Source organism: Motacilla alba, chromosome 11 (assembly GCF_015832195.1).
Source record: "Motacilla alba alba isolate MOTALB_02 chromosome 11, Motacilla_alba_V1.0_pri, whole genome shotgun sequence".
NCBI classification, from domain to species: Eukaryota; Metazoa; Chordata; class Aves; order Passeriformes; family Motacillidae; genus Motacilla; species Motacilla alba.
Window position 1 is genome coordinate 13,994,184 of NC_052026.1, and position 21,766 is coordinate 14,015,949.

The window sequence follows — 21,766 nt, forward strand, 5'->3', positions numbered from 1 at the left end:
AACAGCAGTACTGTCTTCTTAAATCCTGTCTCTGCCAGATTAAGTAACCAGGGGAGTGCCAGACAGGTGGGGAAAAGGGGAAAGGAGGTGGTATAAAGAGAAGCAGAAGAGGAGGAGGAAAAAGTGCAGTGGGGAGAGAGAACCAAGACCAGGAGCATCAAACCAGGTCTGACAGGGCCAGGAGCTGCCAAGCCAACATGACGGATTTTGTCATGGGCTGATGGAGCATTCTCATTGCTGGGGGGGGATGAAGGTGCCCCAGGGAGGGACCCCTCAGGGATTCAGGGAGGTCTCACACCAGCGTGGGCATCTGTGGGTGGCAGGGTGCTCTCAGTGCTGGAGCACCCATCTCTCCCAAGGAGGGACGTGTGAGCATGGGATGCCAGAGCAAGAGGGGTTGTAACCCTATCAGGGGTGTGCACACAGCTGTGTGTCTGTGGGACAAGGGGACTAAGAACATTTTGATCTCTGTTCTGGAAGGGAATTCAGAAATTCTCAGCTGTTCTTTAAGGCTTGCAAGCGCTCGGTGGTGTGTGTCCTGTTGCATGGACGTTCTGGAATTCCCTGACTGCTGGTTAATGATGTCATTAACTAATCAATGCCCTCTTCGATCCCCAGTGGATGCCGGGTGAGCTGCGGGGGTTTCCCACGCTGTGGACTCACACTGACGGAGAGGTTGGCATTCCTGATGGCCTCCTCGGCACAGAGGATGTCCTTCTCCACCTCCCTGCCCGTGCAGGTGCTCAGGATGTCGACATGCTTCTGCACACTCAGGCAGATCTCATTCACCATCTGGAGCACAGAGGGGCTGTGTCATGTGCCAGCGCTGGGGCAGCACTGCCAGTTCCCCTCCTTGCCGTGACGTTCCCAGAGAAGAGTGTGCTTGGAGGGGGCACAGGCAGGTTACAGCTTCCAAGAGCATCCCTGCCTAATAACCAGGGATGCCACACGGCAGGGATGTGCTGGAAAGAGTGCACAGGGGGCAGGAACACACTGTATAGGTTAGCACAGCAGCAAGTTATCTCAGCAATGCATACGCATGAAATGCATGGATGCAACCAGCAGGATTCCAGGAGATTTGTTTTCCATCCGCCCCCACCCTCACCACAGAACCATTACATGGTTTGGGTTGGAAGGGATCTTAAAGGTTCTCCTATTCCAGCCCCCCTGCCATGGTTAGGGACATCTTCCACCAGACCAGGTTCCTCCAAGCCCAACCTGGGCTTGAACACTTCCAGCCATTTGGCATCCACAATTTCTCTGGGCAACCTGTTCCATCCCTGAATCTGCTCTGCCTTCCACTCAGGAAAGGTTAAAAGGGTGTTTTGCCACTTGCAAGAGCTCACATGAACAAGCCAGGGTCGTTTGGGGCAGGGGAGGGGCAGCCCCATGCAGCAGTTTGTGCATCACACCTGTTCAGAAGAGGTGGTGAGGATGCCCTGCTGCAGCCGGAAGGTCTGCGCCGGCAGCGTTTGCCGCAGCTGGTTTCTCGTCAGGCAGGACTGCAGCTGCAAAGGCAAGAGGCCATGAGCAGTGATGGTGGCACCTGACCCTGGCTTCCACAGCTCACTTCCCCCACCTTGTGCACGGCCTCCTCCGTCCTCTCGGGGTGGCTGCGGTAGGCCTGCGCCACGTCGCTCATCGGCAGCGGCATCGACTTGAGCGTGTAATTCCTGCGGGGCAGAGTGGGGTCAGCAGGTGCTGCTGCACCCAGGGCTCATCCCCCCTGTTATGTCCCCATGGACGTGACACGGGCTCAGAGCCCACCCAACAGCAGCCTGGACGCTGTGCTGAGTTTGGCCTGGAGATAGGGATGGCCACAGTCTGGCCCTCGGCAGACCCTGGAGGGGTGGCAGTGACCACGTGCCCAGGCTCTCCATGCACCCCCCTCTTTCTTCAGACCTCTGGAGATCTGCACAGCAGACAGGGTAGTGGGTGTGCTCAGCAGGTGAACAAACTCTACCCATCTGTCATGGGCAGGGAGGAGAGCAGCATCACATCACCAGCAGCAGCAGCAGATTGCCCCGTGCTCACTGGGGGCTCCTTGGGTGACATGAGGCTGTGCTCGTGGGGATGCAGAGCCCAGAGGAGTCCCTGAGGTTGGTAACGGGGGTGTCATCACCAAATGGGTGCCAGGTTGCTTTTCTGGCTGCAAGGCCAGAGCTGTGGACCAGCTCCCTTGGGACATGAATGAAACTGTGTGATGGACAGGGGAAAAAAGGTCCTGGGGACGGTGACATGCTGGTGACAGAGGCTCTTCTGCATGGCAGTAACAAGCCAGGAAGACCAAGAGGCTCCTTCCTTACCTCTCCAAAGCTTGAGCCACCTCTAGGAGCCCATGGGCAGTTGTGTTGTTCCTGTCCCAAACCACAGTCCTGCAAAAAGAAGGACCTGGGTGAGCCCTGCCCACAGCCACACCACGCTGAGGTGGGTCCTAGCAAGAGTCAGCCCAAGGCTGACCCCAGGCATCAGACAGCCTAAAAGTGGGGTTAACAATTACAATTCTCAGTATCCAAAACATAAACTTGGACTTTGCAAGGAGCTATAAATTAGGTGGGTGCCTGGAGGGAGTGAAGGGCTGGGAGGACACATTCGGGCACCATCCTGTGGGCAGGGACAGATGCCTCCAGAGGAACAGCCCTGGCTGGACACCATTCCCTGTCCTCTGCAGACTTCGCAGGTCCTCTGCAGACCCCTGCTTTGGCTTTGTGTACACAATGTGGTCAAAAATGGTGTTTTAGGAACTGATGGCAGAGCATGAGGTGAGGGCAGGGACCACAAAGGTCTGTCTGCAGCATGCTGGGCTGGGCAGGAGCCTGGAAAAGAGGTGGCAAGCACCAGGGCAGGGATGGAGCTGCTCTCTTGTCCTTCACATGTCCCTGCCAGCACTGCCAGGGGACTGCCATGGGTGCAGAATGCAGTCATAGCATCCAACCTCGTACCAGGAGTGGTCCAGGGCCACATCCACAGCCATCAGGAGCCGTGACAAAACTCCTCTGATGGCATCAGCATCACAACCATCCCATCAGGGCCACCCAGCTCAGAGTCACACACAGGGTGGTACAGAGCTGCTGCTACCTGAGCTTGGTGTTTATCTGCAGGGCCTTGGCGAGCATCTTGGCCCCCGTGTCCCCCATGGCGTTGCCGCTGATGTCCAGGGACACGAGGCTGGTGTTACTGCCCAGGGCACTCAGCAGGACGTTGGTTCCCAGCTTGAGGCGCGATTCAGCCACAGACAGCGACTGCAGGGGCTAGAAAAGGGACAAGGAGGGGGACCGGGACATGTCAAGGTGCATGTCACCCTTCAGACACAGCCTCCAGCCCTGTCCAGCAGCCTCTGGGCTGGTGCTGGTTTTGGAGAGAACAAGTGATACTGAACCCTGAGGAACAGAAGGGCAGTGACTGCTCGGACAGGCTGGATTCAGCTCAGATGCCTGGCAGGCAGTGAGGAGAAAAGAGAGGTTTTTTGGAAAAGCTGTGCTGAATGCAGGTTACAACAAGTGTCTCCTCCATGACTTTAGCCAGACACAGCCTTCCATTTTCCCAGATTTCCCACTTCTCTGTCTGAGCTTCTGCTTCAGACTGAGGAAAAATAAAAGCAGAAGGACTTGAAGGCAGTGGGAGAGAGGGAGGATTGCTCCCAGCCTGTGCAGGAGGGATCTGGATGGCAGCCCTGCATGGAGACTGCACAGTGGTGGCTGAGGGTGACCAGGAGCACGGTTGGGATGCTCTGGTGGCTGAGGGCAAGCTGGACTTACACAATCCTCCTCCTGGGTGAGCTGGACAATGCGGTGCAGGACATCCAACAGACCTTCCCTGCAGGAGAGGTGTGGGTGTGAGGGGGTTACTTGTGCATGCCCTGGGGCCACAGAGGCAGAGCTCTGTCCTCCCTCCCACTCTTGCCTGGGCTGTGACCCATCTCTGACACTGCACCAGGTGCTGGCAGTGGTGACCCTCCCTGGATGGGCAGGCGATTCCTACCAGCCCATGGGCTTTTGATGGGGAGAGAGAGTCAAGAGGGGAGCACCACTCCAGGATGGCTCCAAGCCCGGGGGCTGCTGCTTTGCACTCACTTGGATTTGATGTTGAAGTTTTTGCCCAGGGAGACGTGCCTAATGGATTTGCTTCTGCCAATGGAGAGCACCAGGGTCACCATGTCGGGGTCAAAGCCTGCAAGAGAGGGAGACACCCACCAAGAAGCTCCAACAAACCCTTGGAGGTGGCACCAAGGTGGTCCCTCACAGGAGACCTGCAGAGCCACCAAGCTGCCACAGCTGGAGATGCCCAGGGAGGCTCCTGGCCATCTTCCTCCTTTCCTGACCTCCCCAAGGAGACTGAAGACCTGTGCAGAGCTGGGGTTCCTGAGAAATGGCCTCCAGGAAGGAGCAGCCACTGTGGGCACTCCTGATAAGGGGGTGCCAAGGCTGTGCTGAGCCATGGGGGCACTGAGGGAGCTGGAGATGGCACTTGCTCTCTGCCATCCCTCAGGGATGTGCCCCCCATCACCCACCCACCACCCTGGACACCACGGGGGGAGTTCAGCTTTCAGGCAGCTGCCTGCACTCCCATCCTCCTGGCTGCACCATCCCCAGGGAAATCCAGCGGAGATACGGGCAGGGATCTGCTCACCCAGCAGCTCAACCAGCCAAGGGCACAAGGCACCAACACCACCCATGAACTGTCCCTCCTGCACAGAGGTGCTCTACTGGAAAAGCCAGAAATAGAAGCATATTTTGGCAAAGGTTGACTGAAAATTTGGGTGAGAGGATGAGCTTCCGGAGCATTGGGGTCCTGAAGGACTCCAAACCACATCAGCTTTCCCAGAGCCATTTGGCTACTGGGGAGTGGCATGGTCTGCTGGGAGATCTTAGCAAGGCTGTTAGAAAGTTTAGGGGAAATGAACAAGGGGCAGAGGTGATGTTTGTGATGGTTAGGATCACTCGCCCATGGCCTGGGAGGCCACAGCAGGACGAGGCTGGCAGCAGGGGCTACAAACACCTGCAGAGAAGTGGGAAGAGCTTCTGCCCAGGGAAACCCTTTCAGTGCTTCAAACCCTGAACCAGTGACATGGGACCACCTCAGATTCAGTGAACTGAAGAGGACTGTATCAAAAAAGATGCAAAATGAGAAAATTTGACAAGTCTTGAGGTAGGAGGGCATAAAGAAATCACCTCACTCCCTGTGCTGGGACATGAAAGTCCAGGAGATGTAGATCTTTTCCCAGGCTGGGGAAAAGCAACCTACCATTGTCAGACAAGTCCAGGTGACTGATGGAGCCGGCATCGGGGATGAGGTCCTGGATGACTTGGGCCCCCGCTGATCTCAGCTTGGAAGAAACAGCAAGACATCAGTACAAGGGGAGGCAGCGAGCCCTGCAAACGAGATCCTTCTGTCGGGGAGGTCAGACAGGGCACGGACCTTCCCACACTGCCACACGGGGACCCCCTGGCCAGAGGGGTGCTGCCCGTGGCCGCTGGGCCCTCACCTCACAGCTGCTAAGATCCAGGTGCAGGTCACTGATGTGACTGTTGTCTGCCAGCCCTTGCAGCAATGCCCTGGAAAAGTCACCAAAGCCCCCATCAGTGCAAGAAATGGGGGCACCAGCACCTGCCATGGGGCACCCCCAACAGCGCAGGCAGCGGGAGCGGGATGCTGGAGAAGGCATCCTTCCCAGAGCTCTGCCTCTCACAGCCCTTTCCCTCCATCCTCCCCACCAGCCTTGACCAAGGTCTCCCCAGGCTGTGCTCACCCCAAATCCATTCCCGCAGCCCAATCGCACCTTACGACATCGGCTGGCAGCTTGGTACCTGCCAGGGAGACATGGCTGAGGGAGCAGGCCTGGCTGAAAAACTCCTTGATGTCAGGGGAGATGGTTTTCACCCTCCTGAAAAGGATGGGCACAGCATGGCAACAACTGCAACCCAGCACCAGCCACCCCTCCTGGATACTCCTCCCTCTGGGTACCCCACCCCTCTGGGTACCCCACCCCCCTGGGTACCCCACGCCCCTGGGTACCCCATGCCCCTGGGTACCCCACACACCCCTGGGTACCCCGCCCCTCTCATGCCATGCCCAGGCTTACTTGTGGGAGTACACGTTTTTGGAGAGATCCAGGTGGATGAGGCTGGTGTGGGATCCGTGGACCAGGGCTCCAAAGAGCTGCCAGGGTGGGGATGTGAGCCATGTGGAGGAGGACCCAGGGGCACTGCAGCCCCTCACACAGCCCAGGGGTGGAGGGGGACTGAGGGCAGGGCTCATTGCCAGGAGCCCCTGCGTGGTACTCACAGCATCCAAAGGACAGTCTGTGCCAGCCAGGCTAAGGTGGGAGAGCGAGTGGCAATGCTGGAGGAGGCTCTGCAGGTTCTGTGAGCAGAGGGGGCTCAGCAGCTTTGCCCCTGAGTCCCACCCCCCACCCTGCAGCCCTGGAATCCCAGTTCCAGCCTGACTCCTCTCTCCTGCTGAGCAGAGGGGTGAATCCTGCACACAGGAACCCACTCTCTCATGGGATACATCCCTGCTCCAGGTGACATCTGCCACACTCCCACAAGGAGATGCAGGGGGATGTCCCCAGGGTGTCCCCAGGGGCTCCCAGGCAGGCACGGGGTGTTACAGCCATGACCTCCCCATCCCTGGGGTGCTGCAGGGCAGGGCACAGACCAGAGGAGACCAAAGCCATCCAAACCAGACTGGGGACAGAGTCTGAGTGCGTCACACCACCCCATCGCAGCGTGGATACTCACACTGATGTCATCCCCAGCCAGGGCGCCAGGGTTTCCAGAGAGGTCCAGGTGCCGCAGGGAGAATCCAATGGCTTTGTTATCTGTGAGGGCCTTGCACAAGGTGCTCATCCCTGCTCAGAGAGAGTGAGATGCATGGCTACAGGCTCCCTGCACTGGGGAGAGCCAGGGAGCACAGCGAGGGAACTTCCCTGCGGCTGGGGCAGCAGGACATGGCATCCATGAAGGTGCCCTTTCCAGGGTGTGCCTGCAGCCCCTCCATCACTCCTTTTGTGGAGTGGGGCAAGGGCATCTGGGCTCTACCTTTGGCTGTGAGCATTGTCCTGGCCAAGCTGAGGCTCTGCAGACCCTTGGAACTCTTCTCCACGTGCCGGCTGAAGGCAGAGACCCCTGATGAGAGCAGAGAGCTCTGAATGGCTGCACCAGCACAGCTGGGTGTCCATCCCGCCCTGAGCTGCAGCCTCTAGGACAGGAGGCAGCTGCTGGTGGGATCTGGAGCTGAACATCAGTCTTTGTGGGTGTAAACTCATCCCAGCCCAGAATGTGAGTACCTCTATCTTCCAGCTGGTTGCCAGAGAGGTTGATGGTGTGCAGGACGGAGTTGGGATGGCTGCTGAGCGCCTGGGCCATCCTCTGCACAAAGTCACTGTGGGGAGAGGGTCACCCATCTGAGCAATGCTTGGGCACCTCCAGGAAAGACAGCCACCAGCCCTGTAGTCTCACAGGGACATGCCACCAGCTCCTGCCTGTGTGGCAGACCTGGCTCATCCGAGCAGCCAGAAGGAAGCAGAGCATCTCCAGGGGTGGGTGGTATTCACTTCCAGTGAGCTTCCCAGTGTGGAGGGGACGGAGCCACCAGCCCCTGGAACAAGGGTCCATGCAGGGACCTCCCCGCTCCACGTACTGAGGGAAGAGCCACCAGGATCCCGCTCATCATTGCCTTGCAACACCTTCACTTACGCTTTCAACCCACTGTTCTCCAGCACCAGCTCCTCCAGTGTCACTGACTTGCTGAGCATGTAGAGCAGCTGCTCTGAAATCTCCTGATTCTGGCAGGGAAGAAGAAAGCCTTTCTGGGAACCTGGCCACCTCTGGTGCACCCAGAGCCACAACACCGGCACTCACCAGCCTGAAATCCTTGCAGGAGAGCTTGGTGAACCACAGGTTGAAGGACAAGGCAGCAACGCTCAGTGCCACATCCCTGCAGGGTGCCAGGGAGGAGGGAGTCAAGGGCCAGGCTGAGCCAAGGCTAGTCCCAAATGGGTGACTCAAAACTCCCAGCTGGGGTGTGTCCCAAGACATCCAGCCCCAGGGTGCCCCAAGATGGATGCCCCAGGACACCCAGGATGCCAGAACACACCCATCCCATCCAAACCCGAGGTGCTCCAAGTGACCCAACCCTGGGATGCTCCCAGACACCCAACCTCAGTGTGTTCCAACACAACGTTCGACAGAACAGGACTGGGGATTGTGGGTTTAAAGCAATGCACAGGTACAGATCATCTTCCCCAGATTATTCCCTTGGGGAAAATAAAATGAATCTAAATATTTGCATGCTTCTATCTAAACCTAGGGGTTTTAAATTCTTTTCAGCTCTGAGCTCTCATGTGAGCAACACCACAGGTTTTGGTTGAGTGGAAACAAGTTTCTTTTTTACTTCCTCATCCAAAGAAATCTCTAAAACGGTCTCCTTTTTCACCAGCTGAACACAGATCCTCTGTTCCCCAAAACACTCAACCCAGAACTTTGACTCGCTGTGGCCCAGCCTGGCAGCTGCCTCCCCTGAGAGCTGAGCCCTTGCTCCATCTTTATTGGGATGGAGACGTGGCTGAGTCCCGCAGGGAGAACTCCAGGCACAGCTGGAGCTCACAGCCCCACTACCAGGTTATAATCAGGTGATAATGAGGTTATAACAGATATCTGGGGGGCTGGTGGGGAGCAGTGCAAGTTTCAGGGTGGCAAGCTGCACCAGCTGCTTTGCATAGGGAAACACCTGACAGCCACGAGCTGCAAGAAGCCACTGTGACATCAGGTTTACAGCCCTATAAACAGCTCCCAGCCTGATCTAAGAGTTAAAAATGAACAGAGAGGCTGCCTGGACTCTCAGCTGCTGCCCCATGGGACGGGGCTCAGGGTGTTTGGTGAGGTGGAGTGCTGGGCTGCAGATGTGGCATCCCTGGAGCGTGTAACCTATAAAAGCTTCTAACATGGGCAGGAGAGCACGCTGGGCCCTCCAACAGGGACAGGGAGAATGAGGATGGGTGCTGGGACACTGCGTGGCTGGGGGACTCACCGGCTCTCCAGGTGGCTGAAGTCCAGCAGGTTGAATTCCCGGCAGTCCTGGCTGTGGTAAATGTTGTCCACGTCCTTCCCAGAAGGATGCACACAGGGATCAGGCTCGGCACTGGGGCCTGGGGAGGGCTCAGGTCCCTGGTGCTGCTGGAGGGAGCTGAGCCCTTGGGGAGCCTCTTCTGGGGAGTCCCTTGCCTAACCCCAATTAGCCTTCCCTAATGCTCTGGCTGGCAGGGGACGTGTCCCAGCTTGGTGGGACAGATGGGTGAGCCTCAGACACTTCTGCAGGGAATGGTCAGAAGGCAACACACCCCAGGCTGGTGGGAGAGAGGGTGTGGGGAGAGGAGAGCTGGGATCAGTGTCCAGAGGAAAGGGGGACAGGCAGTCCTGCTATGGCTGGGTCCCAGCAGGATTCTCCTCTACCAGGACACCCAGCAAGGTCTCAGATTTCCAGGGCCTCCCCTTAGGTCACAGTCTGGGAAACAACCTGGTCCAAGGCGCGCCACTCCCACCTTCACTTTGATTTTTGATTCCAGCCCAGCGAGGAGCAGGGGGCACTCAAAGCTGCAGCTCCCAGCCCCAGCAGCTCCACGAGGCACCCACAAGCATCCTGTCCCCAAGCGACACGCTGCCACTGCTGCACCCACGGGATGGACCAGCTTACCCACTGGATCTCCTCGCGGAAGGCAAAGCCGTTGTAATCACACAGAGCAGCGTAGGTCTCCGAAAACCCCCCTGCAGGGAGAAGGCAGCTTGGGTCAGACCTTCCCAGGGGAACACGGAGAACTTTGGGGGGAGTGGGAAATAGGAAGGAGACTCAGGGACTCAGAAGTGATGCTGAGGGCTCCCCCTCCCCTGCCCAAAGGGGAGAGAGATCTACTGTCAGCCCTGAAAGAGGGCTGTGCCTTGCTTTGCTTGGTCCATGTGGATACCAGGCGAGGCACATTGCTGTGGGGAAAATGGAGGGATCCTGCTCCAGACCAGGCTCCAGGAAAAGCTCCTGGCTCTGCAGCGGTGCCATATGAGGTGGGTAGAAACATGCATAGCCACAGGTCCTTGCAGGTAGGTTCTGAGCAATATTGCCTGCTGTCCTGCTTCTTCCTGGGGAACTACAGCCCCTCAAACCTGCTCCTGCCCCATGGGATGGGGTGGGCTGGTGGACAGCAGACCCCAGTAGCAGGGCTCCATCTGACGGAAGCCATCACAGGTGGCCTGCCAGCAGAGGCCAGGGCTGTCAGCAGAGCTGCTGCTGCTGGATGCAGGGCTGGAATGGTCCTCAGAGTGCTCCAACTCTCCTGGCCCTGCCTGAGGGAGGTTATGGCAGGACTTACCACAAGGCCCAGGGCTGCTCTGCAGCACTTCCTCCAGTGAGTCTGTGATCTGCTGGATCCTCTCATACAGGCTGGGGGGGGAGTTCTTGAGCAGGGTCCTGGGGAGGGAGCAGAGGGGTGTGTCAGGGTGGGCCAGGAGAAGAGCATCCCCACCACTCTGTGCTTAGCTACAACCTGTGTGTAGGGTGGCCAGAAATATTCAGTCAGGGAACAGGGTCTCGCCTCCATCCCTGTGCTTTTCTCCTGCTAAAAGCACTGTTGTAGACCCATCCTATATTTGGGATTTTCTAGCTGCAGGTGTCCCGGTTCATGGCAGGTGGGTTGGAACTAGATGATCTTTAAGATTCCTTCCAGCCCAAATCCTTCCAAGATTCTGCAATCTGGGGCTTTTCTGGGCAAAGGGGTTGCTCTGGTTCCTACACAAGCACCCCTCAGGAGCAGAAGACCCTTACCCAAGGGATGAGTCTGGAAAGACCTTCTTAAGTGACATGGTGACATGGATAACAACTTGCTCCAAATCATCCAAGGACATGAACCGGAAGGCGTAAGACGCTGCATCTGTTTCTATGACAACCTGCAGGGTCCAAAGGATGAGAGATTCCTGAGCGAGCTGGCAGCACACAGCGTCCCCAAGCCCCCAGACACAACGGTGACAGCCATCAGCTCCTCACTGCCAACCCAGCCATAAGCACAGAGAATGCTGTGAGCACCAGGAATTTAGGATAAAATGCATTAGTGTGCCAGAATAAGGCATAAACCTCCTGAAAATTCAGCTTAAGCTGATGCAGAGGCAGCCCGATGCAGTGGGGTGAGAACAGCCTTGTCTCTGCCTGCAGCAGCCGCAGCTGCAGCATGGAGGTTTCCTCCCTGAATTTATTTAATCGAGGTTTAGGGCTTTTTCAGCTTATGGTTCCTACCAGGAGAAAAAAAATCCCATGGCAACATGCTCCCTGATTTAATTACACGCTGATTGAGGCGTGGGAGCAGGATGACAATTATCTGCTGGCATCGTGCAGGACGGCGCTTCCGCCAGTGCCCGGGGCTGTGGAGGCAGGAGAGCGTGGGACCGCCTGCACTTTAACAAGCCCTGGGCTTTCCATGTCCCAGTCAGGTGTCCCACCCCCCTCCACCCTGAGGTAGCAACTCCCTGCACCCCTCTGCCTGTGCCCAGCTCCTCCAGCTCTCTCCAGCCACGCAGCCTGCTGAGCAGCAGAAACCCCGTGTGGAGGCTGAGGCCACGGCTGCTGCTGCTGCTTTACCAAGAAAAAGCCAGGCAGGATGTTGGAAAGGGCCAGACAGGAGGCTAACCAGGACCACAGCCCTGTTTTGGCCAATATGTCCAAGCCTTGATACACAATTCCTCTCTTCCATGGTTTCCACTGCCACATCTGCCCTACGTGCCCGCCCCTCTCTAAGAGGATTAACAGGGTTTAAAACACCCTCCTGCTAAATTTGTCTTCACCTTGGTAAGCCTGCAGCCGTTTGTCACCTTGTCCCTGCTGAGCAGGAGGTGCCACGGCCAGGGACTGTCCGTGGATGTCAGAGGGGAAGAAGTGCAGGCACCCACCCAGCACCCCTGGTGCCTCCCTGCACCTCCAGCTCCAGGGAAATACCCCTGATGAGATCAACACTGGTGACCCTCAGTGTGCAATGGGGGACCAGAACACCCCCAGGTCCTGTGGTGGGCTCTGGACCAGGGTTTGCACGGGGGAGTGGGCAGAAAGGGGGGTAATGCCCGGGTTGGGTTTGTCCCAGCTGCTGGCGCCACTCACCACACTGGGCTCTTGGACTGTCATCTCCCTCACCTCCAGGAAGCTGAAGCTGCTGTGAACCTGTAGGTGAGAGAAGCAGGGTCAACCCCAGTGCTGATGGAGAAAGGAAACCCAAGAGTTCCCCCCAGCTCCCACACTTTCCCATGCCTCAGGTGGTGCTTGGCCTTGGCCCCACCCTTCACCAGCCCCCAAACAAGACCCTCTCCCCTTTCCCCCATCTCTCTTCTATCCTGCTCTTGAGGGCTTCCCAGAGCCAGTGGCCCAGGAGACTCATGAGTCACTCCCCTGCAGTGCCCCAAGCCCCCCCAGGATCCCCAGGGCTTTACCAGAGTCCCCACACTCACCCTCACTGGCAGCATCACAGGCAGCACATAGGCTCGCCAGGGTGTCAGGACCTAGGCAAGGTGTGACAAGGGACCATGGTGACATGGAAGCCACCCTTGTCCCTCACTGCAACCATAAAACGCCTTCCTGGGGAAAACAGGAAAGCAGGAACCAGGCCAGACTCTGGACATACCAAGATAAAGTCATCATACTTGGATTTCACCTGCAGCTGGATGCTAAGCACCAGGAGCACCTTCTTTGTCCCCAGGAAGGCGGTGATGCCCTCTGAAAAGACAAACGTCCACATGAAATTAAGTGGCTGAAGTCACCTTGGTCCTCTCCCATGTGCCCTGTTGCTCTTGAGGATGCTGTCCCCACCTGAATCCTCTTCTCTCCCTCCACACCTGACAGTCAGCCCCTGGTTGCCCTCAGGCGTGCCTCACACTCACCAGCTGTGGATCTCCTCTGCTGCTCGGGTGATGCACCCACCTCCCCTTCTTCTGCCACAGCTTCAACCAAGCACAGGGTTTGGGGCTGCTGGTTCACACTGCCTGTGCTGCCGCACCCACTGGGAGCTGGCACTGAGTGATAAGAGGGTCCCGCTTTCTCTTCCTGTCTTTCCAAATTTACCACCAGGGAGCAGCTGATCACCCTCGTCCTTCCTCTGCACAGGGCAGCCAGGGTGGTCACATGTGCCAGCCTCCCCAGGGTCACAGACTGGTCACTCCCACAGTCAGTGGGCCAGTGTGAGCATCACTGCTGCCCTGAGCATCGCCTCTGTGCCCTCCTGATTCATGCCTCCCATGGGAGAAACAGCACCAAAGCCACAGCTGTCCCTTGCTGTGCAGGGCTCACCAGGCTGTCACAATGACACCAAGCCCTGTGGGTCCATGGTTTGAGGCACGCGTCCCCAGGGACCCACCCTGGTAGAGCTGGGAGCTGAGGCTGTGGGGACACGGTGACCCAGCTCCTTCCCACCTCACTGCCAGCCTCGGTGGGGCTGATGAGGCTGAAGGACCCCGAGACCTCTGCGGCCTTTTGCTTTTCCAATCAGCCCAGAGAAGGCTGCGAGCAGTGGTGTTTCACACCCCCCCATGCTGAGCTGCAGGCTGTGCCTTCCTGGGGAGCTTCTGGGGACCCCCAGCTGGCCAGAGGAGCCCAAGCCCATGGGACTGAGCAGCACCAAGCTGCACCCACAAATCTGGAAGCTTGAGCTGTGCAGAATCCCATCCTTGAGGAGCCGGGTTATCTGGGGATGCTCTTGGTCCAAGGTCCATCCTCAGGCAAATGAGTCTTGCAGACGAGAGGAATCCCCGGACACACACGGGCCCCCCTGAACCTCAGCTGTTGCAGCTGAGGGACCCCAAAGTGACGCTGCCAAGGCCAGCGAGGCGATTCGGGGCCAAGCAGGCCTGGTACGGGCAGCTTCCATGTGGCAGCGGTGCCCCGGCAGCGCGGCGCGGGCGATGCTTACCTTGCAGCTCAGTGGGGATCCCTCCGGGGGACACAGCCATGCCTGGGACCTCGGGGTCACCTGCCCGGGGATGCGGGTGTCAGGGCAGCATCCTCGGGCGCCGCGGGAAAGGCACCGTGCCGGGAGGAAGCGCTGAGGTTACCAACCGGCAGCGCCGCCGCCTCGGTGCCTCCTCCCCCTCCCGGTGCCTCTTCCTGCCCCGTCAGGCGAGATTTACCGCCTGAGCAAGAGAAGCGAAATGAAAGTGACGGTGCCCACGGCCCACCGGCCTCGCCGGGAGGAGAGGGAGTCGCTACCCAGCACCCTTCTTCTGCCGTGTGGCTTCCCCGGCGTGAGCAGGACACCCCTCCCGGCACGAAGCAGGAGCATCTCCCCACAGCTCCAGCCTTGCAGGGTGGAGGATCCATGACCTCTCTCTATCTCCTGAGGTGCTTCATGGGGACATGTTTCTGCCGGAAGATGGCCGGTGCGTGGGGTAAGGGCAAGTCTACCCTTCCCAGCACTGGGCAGCCAGCCCAGCTCCATCACCTTGCGCTGGGGATCTGCAAGGGGAGCTGATGGAGATGGGTGCCAGTGCCCGCTGCAGACTGCTCTCTGGAGGATGGATGCTGGTGCCCATGGCAGGATGCTCAAGGAAGGGCTTTTCCAGAACAGAAACGCCCCAGGCCTTCTGCCAAAGTGACAAAACTGCTGTCCCAAAGCAAGGGCAAGAGGCAGAAGCCAGGTGACCTCCTTGGAGCAACAGGACTGAGCACATCAACCACTCCACTCATCCAGGAAGGTTCTGCACCAGGAAGTGCTCCAGTGTCCTCCGACATGCTGCAGAGCTTCCCTGGACTCAGGATTTCCCACTGTTGGCTCAACTTGGCGCCATTAGAGACTCAGGAAAGGTGCTGAGGGAGAGGCAGAGCTGCTCTCAGCCAGCAGCCTGAGTCCCTGTGACCAGCACCCACCGGGATGGGTGGTGACAGCTGCCTTCTTCCCCTAAATTGCCCCTTTCTGATGAACTTCCAAGCTCCAGGCCGAAATCTGCCAACCAGGAGCTCACTGAGCTTTCCCAGAGGTCAAATGACTTGGGAGAAGGTGGTCCATGGAAGGGATGGGCGAGTTTGCCCTCCTCCCACTCAGGGCCACAGTGCTTCTGAAACCACCTTCTGTGTGAGGGTGAAGGCAGGAAGTCTCTCCCTGCAGGGATGGCATCTTCACAGAGCCCAACCACAGCACAAGCTCTTTTTAAGGAGGTGACTGGGGAGAACATGGCTAAGGCAAGGACCAACCTCTGCCAAGGCACCTCCTCGAGCCTCCTGAGCTGTCAGCAGATGGATGAGCACCAGCAGGATGAGGGGCACAGGGCGTTCACCACCCAGTGCAGTCAGCAGTCCTGGCTGGATCCATGTTTTTTCCAGGATGAGAAAAGGCCAGGCTATTGGTATCTGAACCTCTCAAAAGGGCACCATCTCCCAGCTTTGGCAAGCAAGGGTATCCAAGACACAGAGGGAGCAGCTGTCCCCTTTTACCAATCAGAATGGCTGCTATGGAAGACTAGAAGCACAGAGGAGCTCCAGGAAGCTGCATCCAAAGCTTGTTCCCCAAAATACTGGTTCCCACATGCTGGAACGTTCTGAGCAGCAGTGCAGCAGGACATGTACTCCAGGAGTGGGACAGACATCCATGTGCACAGGTGTTCCCTGCCTCTGTGCAAGCCCAGGCGTATCAGGATGTCTGTAACAACACGCCTCCTCTGTGTCCAGCAGAGGACAGCAGCCCAAGCACCAGGCATGGCAGCCAGGCCAAGCCACTGGCAGAGGCAGTGATGCTCCTTGGATTCATCCCAGCCCTGGCTTTCCACTCAGAGTCCAAAGCCCAGCTTTTCCAGCACTGATAACAGCTCTTGGGTTGAGCACAATTGTTCTGTCCATATTCAGGCTTTGGACGCTGCCCTGGATGTGTGTCCCTGGCAGCAGGCTGCGATATTGATCTGCATCTCTCCAGAACAGCTCCTCCGAGGGCAAACCAGAAGCCTGCAAGAGGCACAAGCAGAGATCCCTGCCCAAGGCAGGAGCCTCAGCTCAAATCAAATAAAACCCAGTCTGCGTAACAGGACCATTGATTGAGCAAGCACAGAGAAACCAGGTCAGCTGAGCAGATCGCAAGGTAACACACCAGGCTGGGGAAAAAAGGAGGATGGCCACAGGGTGACAGCTTCCATCCTCACTAAACCTCTACTGGGGCCTGTGAAGAAAGTTCTAGAATCAGAGCACAATAAAGAAGTTGCTCAGAAATTGCTCCTCAGATCTGGGTTAAGGGCTAGGGTCACGCCTAGGGTCAGGGGTGAGAGAGCCAAAGAGCCCAGAGCTCCACCTTTCTGATCTGGACCCCGCCACAGGAATGGGCGCCTCAGCCCCAGTGACAAGCTGCCCAGTGCCTTGGGCTGAGGCTTCAGAGCGCTGTCGAGCCTCCAGCTCCAGGGACAGTGGCACTGGAAGAGGCAACTGCAGTGGCATCACGGCAGGGTGATGGTACCTGTGACAGGTACCTGTCAGAGACTGGATGCTGCACATCTCACAGCCTCTTGGACTGCCAGTGCCTGTGTCTGGTGGGAGGGGCCGGTGGGGCTCGGCTAAAGGTGAGGCCACACCCTGCTCGTCCCCAGAGCCACCCATACCCTGGCTGAGCTGTCAGTCACGGACTCTTGGCGTGGTGCTGCTCACCTGAGCCCTGACTGGCCAAGGCACCGCAGTGCCACTCAGGGGTGGGCACATGAAGGGCTTAAAGGACGGAGCATGAGGCCAGCACACGGTCACAGCCCATAACGCTCATGGAGTGGTGTTTCCTCTGATGAACGCTACAGAGGCCACTCAGCACCGACCACACCTGTGGTCTTTGGACACCTCTCAGGCTCTCGTCCTTTCAGCCTCCCATTAAGCTGTTCACAGCCACCTCCCCCAGCTCTTCTGAATTCCAGGAGAGCTGCAGCACCTGGCTTGGTGTCACCCAGGTCTGGTACAACAGCACGAGCTCCTGCACATGAACAGTCACACAGACCAAGGGAGGTCTCTGCTGGAACACGTGTGGCACTTCCGGGGACCACCACCTAAAATAAAGCCATCCTTCACACCCCACCTGTCAGCACTGGGTTGAGCCACAGGGTTTAAGATATGATGGTGTTTCTCCTTACAGATCCCAAAGACACCTTTGGTTTTCCCACTCACCACAAAGCCTCCCTAGCTCCAGGCTTATGTAAAACCACCTCAGCACTGCCTCAGACAGAAGCATCTTTGGCTTCTGAGCACACAAGCTCCTTGCCCAGCAGGGAAACCACTCGAAGATTTACCCATTTCTCAGCCAGACCTGACTTCTCACCAAAGCAGCCCTTTCACCACCTCTCCCACCTGCTGCAACAAGCCTCCAGCCTGCTCAGGACTCCGAGCTTCCACCTCCAGACAGGCTTTCCTTGGCAAGTCAGAGAAGGACCATCTCTCAAGACCAGGGATAACGAGTCACCAAACACGTAGTGAAAGACAGAACTAGCTAATCTTGTGCTTAGTTACAGTCTCCTGTAAAATAGTGTAAAATAAAGTAGTGCCATTTGCAGTGACTCCTGTACCAGCAGTAGGAGGTTCTATCCTGACCCTGCAGTGACTGCCCACAGCTGGCACCCTAAGCCACTGTCATGGCAACTAAAAAGCACACCACATATACTCCACCTAAGTACCCGTCCCATTTTTCAGAATGAAATGGAAACAATATTCCTGTTAACTAAACCATCAGCTATGACCATTTAAAATCAGTGAAAACAAACAGAAGTAACAACTACTCCCATGTTACTCCAAGCTCAAGCTGTGAACGCCAACATTTGCATTTTACATCCTCCCTCCTCTGTACACAGAGCAGCACACCCTGATGTAAGGTCATGGACAGGTACCTTGCATTTGGGATGGGACAGAGGGAACACCTTCAGCAAGAAAGGAGCCAGTCCCTGCTGACAGCACCCTTCTGGGAAGAGCAGCTTTTCCATCTGGAGATGGCTGCCAGGTCGCACCGTTGATGTACACAAAGAAAGCAGCCAGTGAGCACACGTGTTAATCCGTTATTATTTATTAGCTGTACAGCAGTATATTCTCCTTCCCAGCTTTCAAACCCCATTACATATTTTATAACAGTATTTTTTTTCCCATGTTGGCTTCCTAAAATAATGAAAAATATCACACAGTACAGCTAAGTACAAAAATGCATCAACCTAGAGTCTGATAGCTAAACTGATAGCTCTCTTAAAAGCGATACATAGAAGAAAAATTTGTTTGAAATCAGCAAGACTGAGGCTCTATAAAAAGCTTACATATTTTAACATGTGACATTTTCATATACAGGCATCATTTGTATTTCACATTATTCCTTTTTTTGTCTTTATCAGAGATTCAAAAATTGTAGAATTACTGACCTATTAATAAAATTTCCTGGCCCAGGTTGAGGGCTGCAGTGACCCACTCATAAATCACCACTTTTTTCTTAACATAGGATTCATAAACACAAAATACAACTACAAGATAGAGCAAAGAAAATGTATTTGTGAAATTATAACTCAAAAAGGTTAATTATATTATGTTTCAAATTGGTTGGATGGTAACATCCAGAGGGCAGTGGTCAACGGCTCAGACTCTGGATGGACAGCAGTGACTGGTGCCCCTCAGAGGTCCATGCTGGGACCAGTGCTGTTCACTATCACCGTTAATGGCACACATGAAGGGATCGAGTTCACCCTCAGCAGGTTTGGTAACACCAAGCTTAGGGTGCAGTGACACACCTGAAGGACAGGGCCATCCAGAGGGACCTGGACAAGCATGAGAAGTGGCCCTTGGGAATCTCATGAGGCTTAACAAGACCCAGTGCAAGGAGGTGCACCTGGGTTGGGGCAACCCTTGGGATCAATCCAGGCTGGGAATGAACAGATCCAGAGCAGCCCTGGGGAGAAGGACTTGAGGGAGAGACTGGACATGGCCCAGCTGGGCTGCATACAGAGCCCCGTGGGCAGCAGGAAGGGGGAATTGTGCCCCTCTGCCCCACTCAGGTGAGACCCCACCTGCAGCGCTGCATCCAGCTCTGGGGTCCCTGGGACAAGGAGGGTATCGGCAGTCGGAGCGAGTCCGGAGGAGGCCACAAACACGATCTGAGGGATGGAGCACCATTCCTATGAGGAAAGACTGAGAGAGCTGGAGTTATTCAGCCTGGAGAAGAGAAGGTTTTGGGATGACCTAACTGTGGCCTTACAGAACCTTGAGGGATCCTACAAGAGTGCTGGAGAGGGACTTTGGCAAGGGAATGGAGATACAGGACAACAGGGAATGGCTTTAAATTGACAGAGGGCAGGGTTAGATGGGCTATTAGGAAGAAATTCCTCCCTGTGAGGGTGATGAGGCCCTGGCACAGGTTGTCCAGAGAAACTTGCTGCCCCATCCCCGGAAGCATTCAAGGCCAGGTTGGATAGAGCTTGGAAGAAGCTGGTCTAGTGAAAAGTGTCCCTGCCTGTGGCAGGGGGGTAGAACTAGATGGTCTGTAAAAGTGCCTTCTAACCCAAGCCAGTCAAAGATTCTATAAAATACATTTTTTTTGTGCTTCAAAACCAGATTTCACACGTGGGTTTCTCTTCTGCAAGCAATAGTCTGGGTACATATTTTCTCTACCTTATCAACAGCTTTTCCAACATTTACACTCTATCAATTCTCTTGTCACTTAGTTTAAAAGGAATTAGAATACTGGGGTTTCTTTAAACTGCATTTTTGCATACCTCTTAATTAATGGAAAAAGATTAAAATGTAAAAAAAAAGTTATTTACAAGCTTGACCATTACAGAAATGCTTTGCAGAAAGCAAAGCATATTAAGGACAGAAACCAGTTGGAGCATGCCAAAACTACCATGTGCAGCCGACTTGGAGAACCAGAGCTACTCAGTGGGAGAAAGCAAAAACAAAAAACAAAAAACAAAAAACCAACCAAAAAAAACATTTCAAAAGTCTAGAACCCTCCCAAGTCTGCATTTACAGTTAAAAACACTACTGAGAGAAGAGGCTCAAGGACTCTGGGAACTGGAAGGGCAAGTCCGGAGTGGTTTTCCACATACTCTAGTCAAGGCTTCCACTTTTGTATATTAAAACTTGGTGCATGTAAACACGGCCCTTGGACCAGCTTTACAATGCAGTTCAGAGTAAAACTATATCAAGCATCTCAGAGGAAACCCTCAAGGACTCCAAAAATATTTCCTAATGTTCCATGATCCTGTAATGCTAACATAAAACAGCAAGTTCTAGTTAAATCACATTCTAACATCGTTTTATTTCCCAGTATGTTTGGTAAAATGGTCTAAAATGATGCACTTCCCAAAGCCAAGAAAAAAGATTAAAGGAAAAAAATAGATTTGAGCCGCTTAAACACAGCCCAGGCCAGTTCAGTCAGCCAACGTGGTCTTCCTCCATCACCGGTCCATCATGCTGAGAATCATCTCAGGGGTGAGGTCTCCATTGGGAGCTTCCACTACAGCAGGCTGAGCTTCCTCCTCTTCCTCTGCTGTTTCTGCATCAGGTTCTTTCTTCACTTCAACTATAATGTTTTCAATTTCACCAGTGTTCTGGTCTTCAACCTGAATGATTGCTGCAGCTGGAAGGGCAAAAACAAAGGAGGAGGGGGGAGAAACAGATTATTTTACTGTTTCCAGAGCCAGCCTGCATGCCTCAAGCAGGTCGTTGGTAAGACTATTCCAAGGCAAGGGAAGGTGAGGCCCACAGCAAGCACTGCCACATCAGTGGGGAGCAACTCAACCCACCTCACTCACCCAAGCACCAAACATCTATTTTCTTGCCCCTTTATGAAGATGGGCCCCCAGTACAACAGTTCCAGTGTGCATTTTCATATTAAACTTTTTTCAAACAATGGATTTCATAGAATAATGAATGAAACCAAACCACTTATCAATATATGGGCCTAAGACAAAACTTAAACTTCAGGGGAAATTAGTGATGACAAATTCAGCATTAAATGTTTCCACAGAATAACCCCCGAGAGAAAACAGGCCACACTTTGTATCACTGAGCAGACAGACAAGCCACTGAGGAAGCCACCATCTCCTTAAAGGAACTGATTTCCCATCCCACTTTGAACCTAAAATTTATTTACTTCATTTATTTACTTTGCACGGTTACAATGTCTATTCTTAACCACATCCCTGGGGAGTTGAAACAACACCTGCACTGGTCCTTCCTCAGAACTAACAGCCTGAAGCAAGTTGATTTGTGGCAACACCTGCAAAAGCTTGCCAGGTAAGAACACCATGATGTTTTTACTGACAGTTGTTTTCCCAAGGACTGTATGTCAGCAGAGACACCAGAACTGGTACAAAAAGAAGTGAGCAGGTTGCACAACTGTGAAATGAAACAATACTAAACAAACATAATGGCCTTTCTTTTTTAGCCTAGCCTGAAGTAGCCATGTTCCCTCGTGACCAGGAAACCGCTGCAACAAGTTTCAAGGTGAGTTCTTAGCAATGTAGACACAAGTACAGTTACCTATTTAAAACAATCTCATTTGCAGGGATCACATCTACAAGAATGGCCAAATCCAAGGCAAAAGGTGCTCAAGCAAGCAGGGTAAGGGGAGCTTCAATTAGCTACTTACGCTGGGATTGTTTTGGTTGTGCAGCAGCTTTGCCTGGTGGTCTTCCTCTTCTTTTCTTACTGGGAGGTGGTGCAGGAGCCTCTTGCTCAACTTCTGGTTCAGCCTCAATTTCTACTGCTGTCTCCTCCTCATCTTCATTATCATCCAAATCTGGTTCAGCATTTTCCTCTG

At 55.0% G+C, this 21,766-nt stretch overlaps 2 protein-coding genes across 17 annotated transcripts in view; both read right to left on the reverse strand.

Moving 5' to 3' along the window:
- Positions 1 to 15,963, reverse strand: part of CARMIL2 (capping protein regulator and myosin 1 linker 2) — a 25,174-nt gene extending 9,211 nt beyond the window's left edge. The window contains exons 1-25 of one of the 6 annotated variants that reach the window (XM_038148318.1): positions 13,931 to 15,963; positions 12,650 to 12,741; positions 12,477 to 12,527; positions 12,133 to 12,192; positions 10,813 to 10,934; positions 10,361 to 10,458; positions 9,694 to 9,764; positions 9,031 to 9,104; positions 7,863 to 7,938; positions 7,698 to 7,786; positions 7,289 to 7,383; positions 7,041 to 7,127; positions 6,741 to 6,850; positions 6,286 to 6,363; positions 6,083 to 6,159; positions 5,750 to 5,884; positions 5,486 to 5,555; positions 5,245 to 5,326; positions 4,074 to 4,170; positions 3,759 to 3,816; positions 3,079 to 3,251; positions 2,307 to 2,375; positions 1,580 to 1,673; positions 1,413 to 1,508; positions 664 to 792 (exon numbers count right to left, since the gene is read on the reverse strand). In XM_038148318.1, coding sequence (XP_038004246.1) covers positions 664 to 792; positions 1,413 to 1,508; positions 1,580 to 1,673; positions 2,307 to 2,375; positions 3,079 to 3,251; positions 3,759 to 3,816; positions 4,074 to 4,170; positions 5,245 to 5,326; positions 5,486 to 5,555; positions 5,750 to 5,884; positions 6,083 to 6,159; positions 6,286 to 6,363; positions 6,741 to 6,850; positions 7,041 to 7,127; positions 7,289 to 7,383; positions 7,698 to 7,786; positions 7,863 to 7,938; positions 9,031 to 9,104; positions 9,694 to 9,764; positions 10,361 to 10,458; positions 10,813 to 10,934; positions 12,133 to 12,192; positions 12,477 to 12,527; positions 12,650 to 12,741; positions 13,931 to 13,970 — 2,223 coding nt within the window. In that variant the 5' untranslated portion in view covers positions 13,971 to 15,963. Of the gene's footprint in view, positions 1 to 663; positions 793 to 1,412; positions 1,509 to 1,579; positions 1,674 to 2,306; positions 2,376 to 3,078; positions 3,252 to 3,758; positions 3,817 to 4,073; positions 4,171 to 5,244; positions 5,327 to 5,485; positions 5,556 to 5,749; positions 5,885 to 6,082; positions 6,160 to 6,285; positions 6,364 to 6,740; positions 6,851 to 7,040; positions 7,128 to 7,288; positions 7,384 to 7,697; positions 7,787 to 7,862; positions 7,939 to 9,030; positions 9,105 to 9,693; positions 9,765 to 10,360; positions 10,459 to 10,812; positions 10,935 to 12,132; positions 12,193 to 12,476; positions 12,528 to 12,649; positions 12,742 to 13,930 lie in introns of those variants that run through there. The other 5 variants (XM_038148312.1, XM_038148313.1, XM_038148316.1 and 2 more) reach the window with 5 other exon arrangements.
- Positions 15,964 to 18,010: 2,047 nt separating this feature from the next.
- CTCF (CCCTC-binding factor) overlaps positions 18,011 to 21,766 on the reverse strand; it is a 34,860-nt gene continuing 31,104 nt past the window's right edge. For all 11 annotated transcript variants that reach the window (XM_038147721.1, XM_038147720.1, XM_038147719.1 and 8 more), the window contains 2 exons: positions 21,596 to 21,763; positions 18,011 to 20,581 (listed from right to left, as the gene is read on the reverse strand). In XM_038147721.1, coding sequence (XP_038003649.1) covers positions 20,400 to 20,581; positions 21,596 to 21,763 — 350 coding nt within the window. In that variant the 3' untranslated portion in view covers positions 18,011 to 20,399. The remainder of the gene's footprint in view (positions 20,582 to 21,595; positions 21,764 to 21,766) is intronic.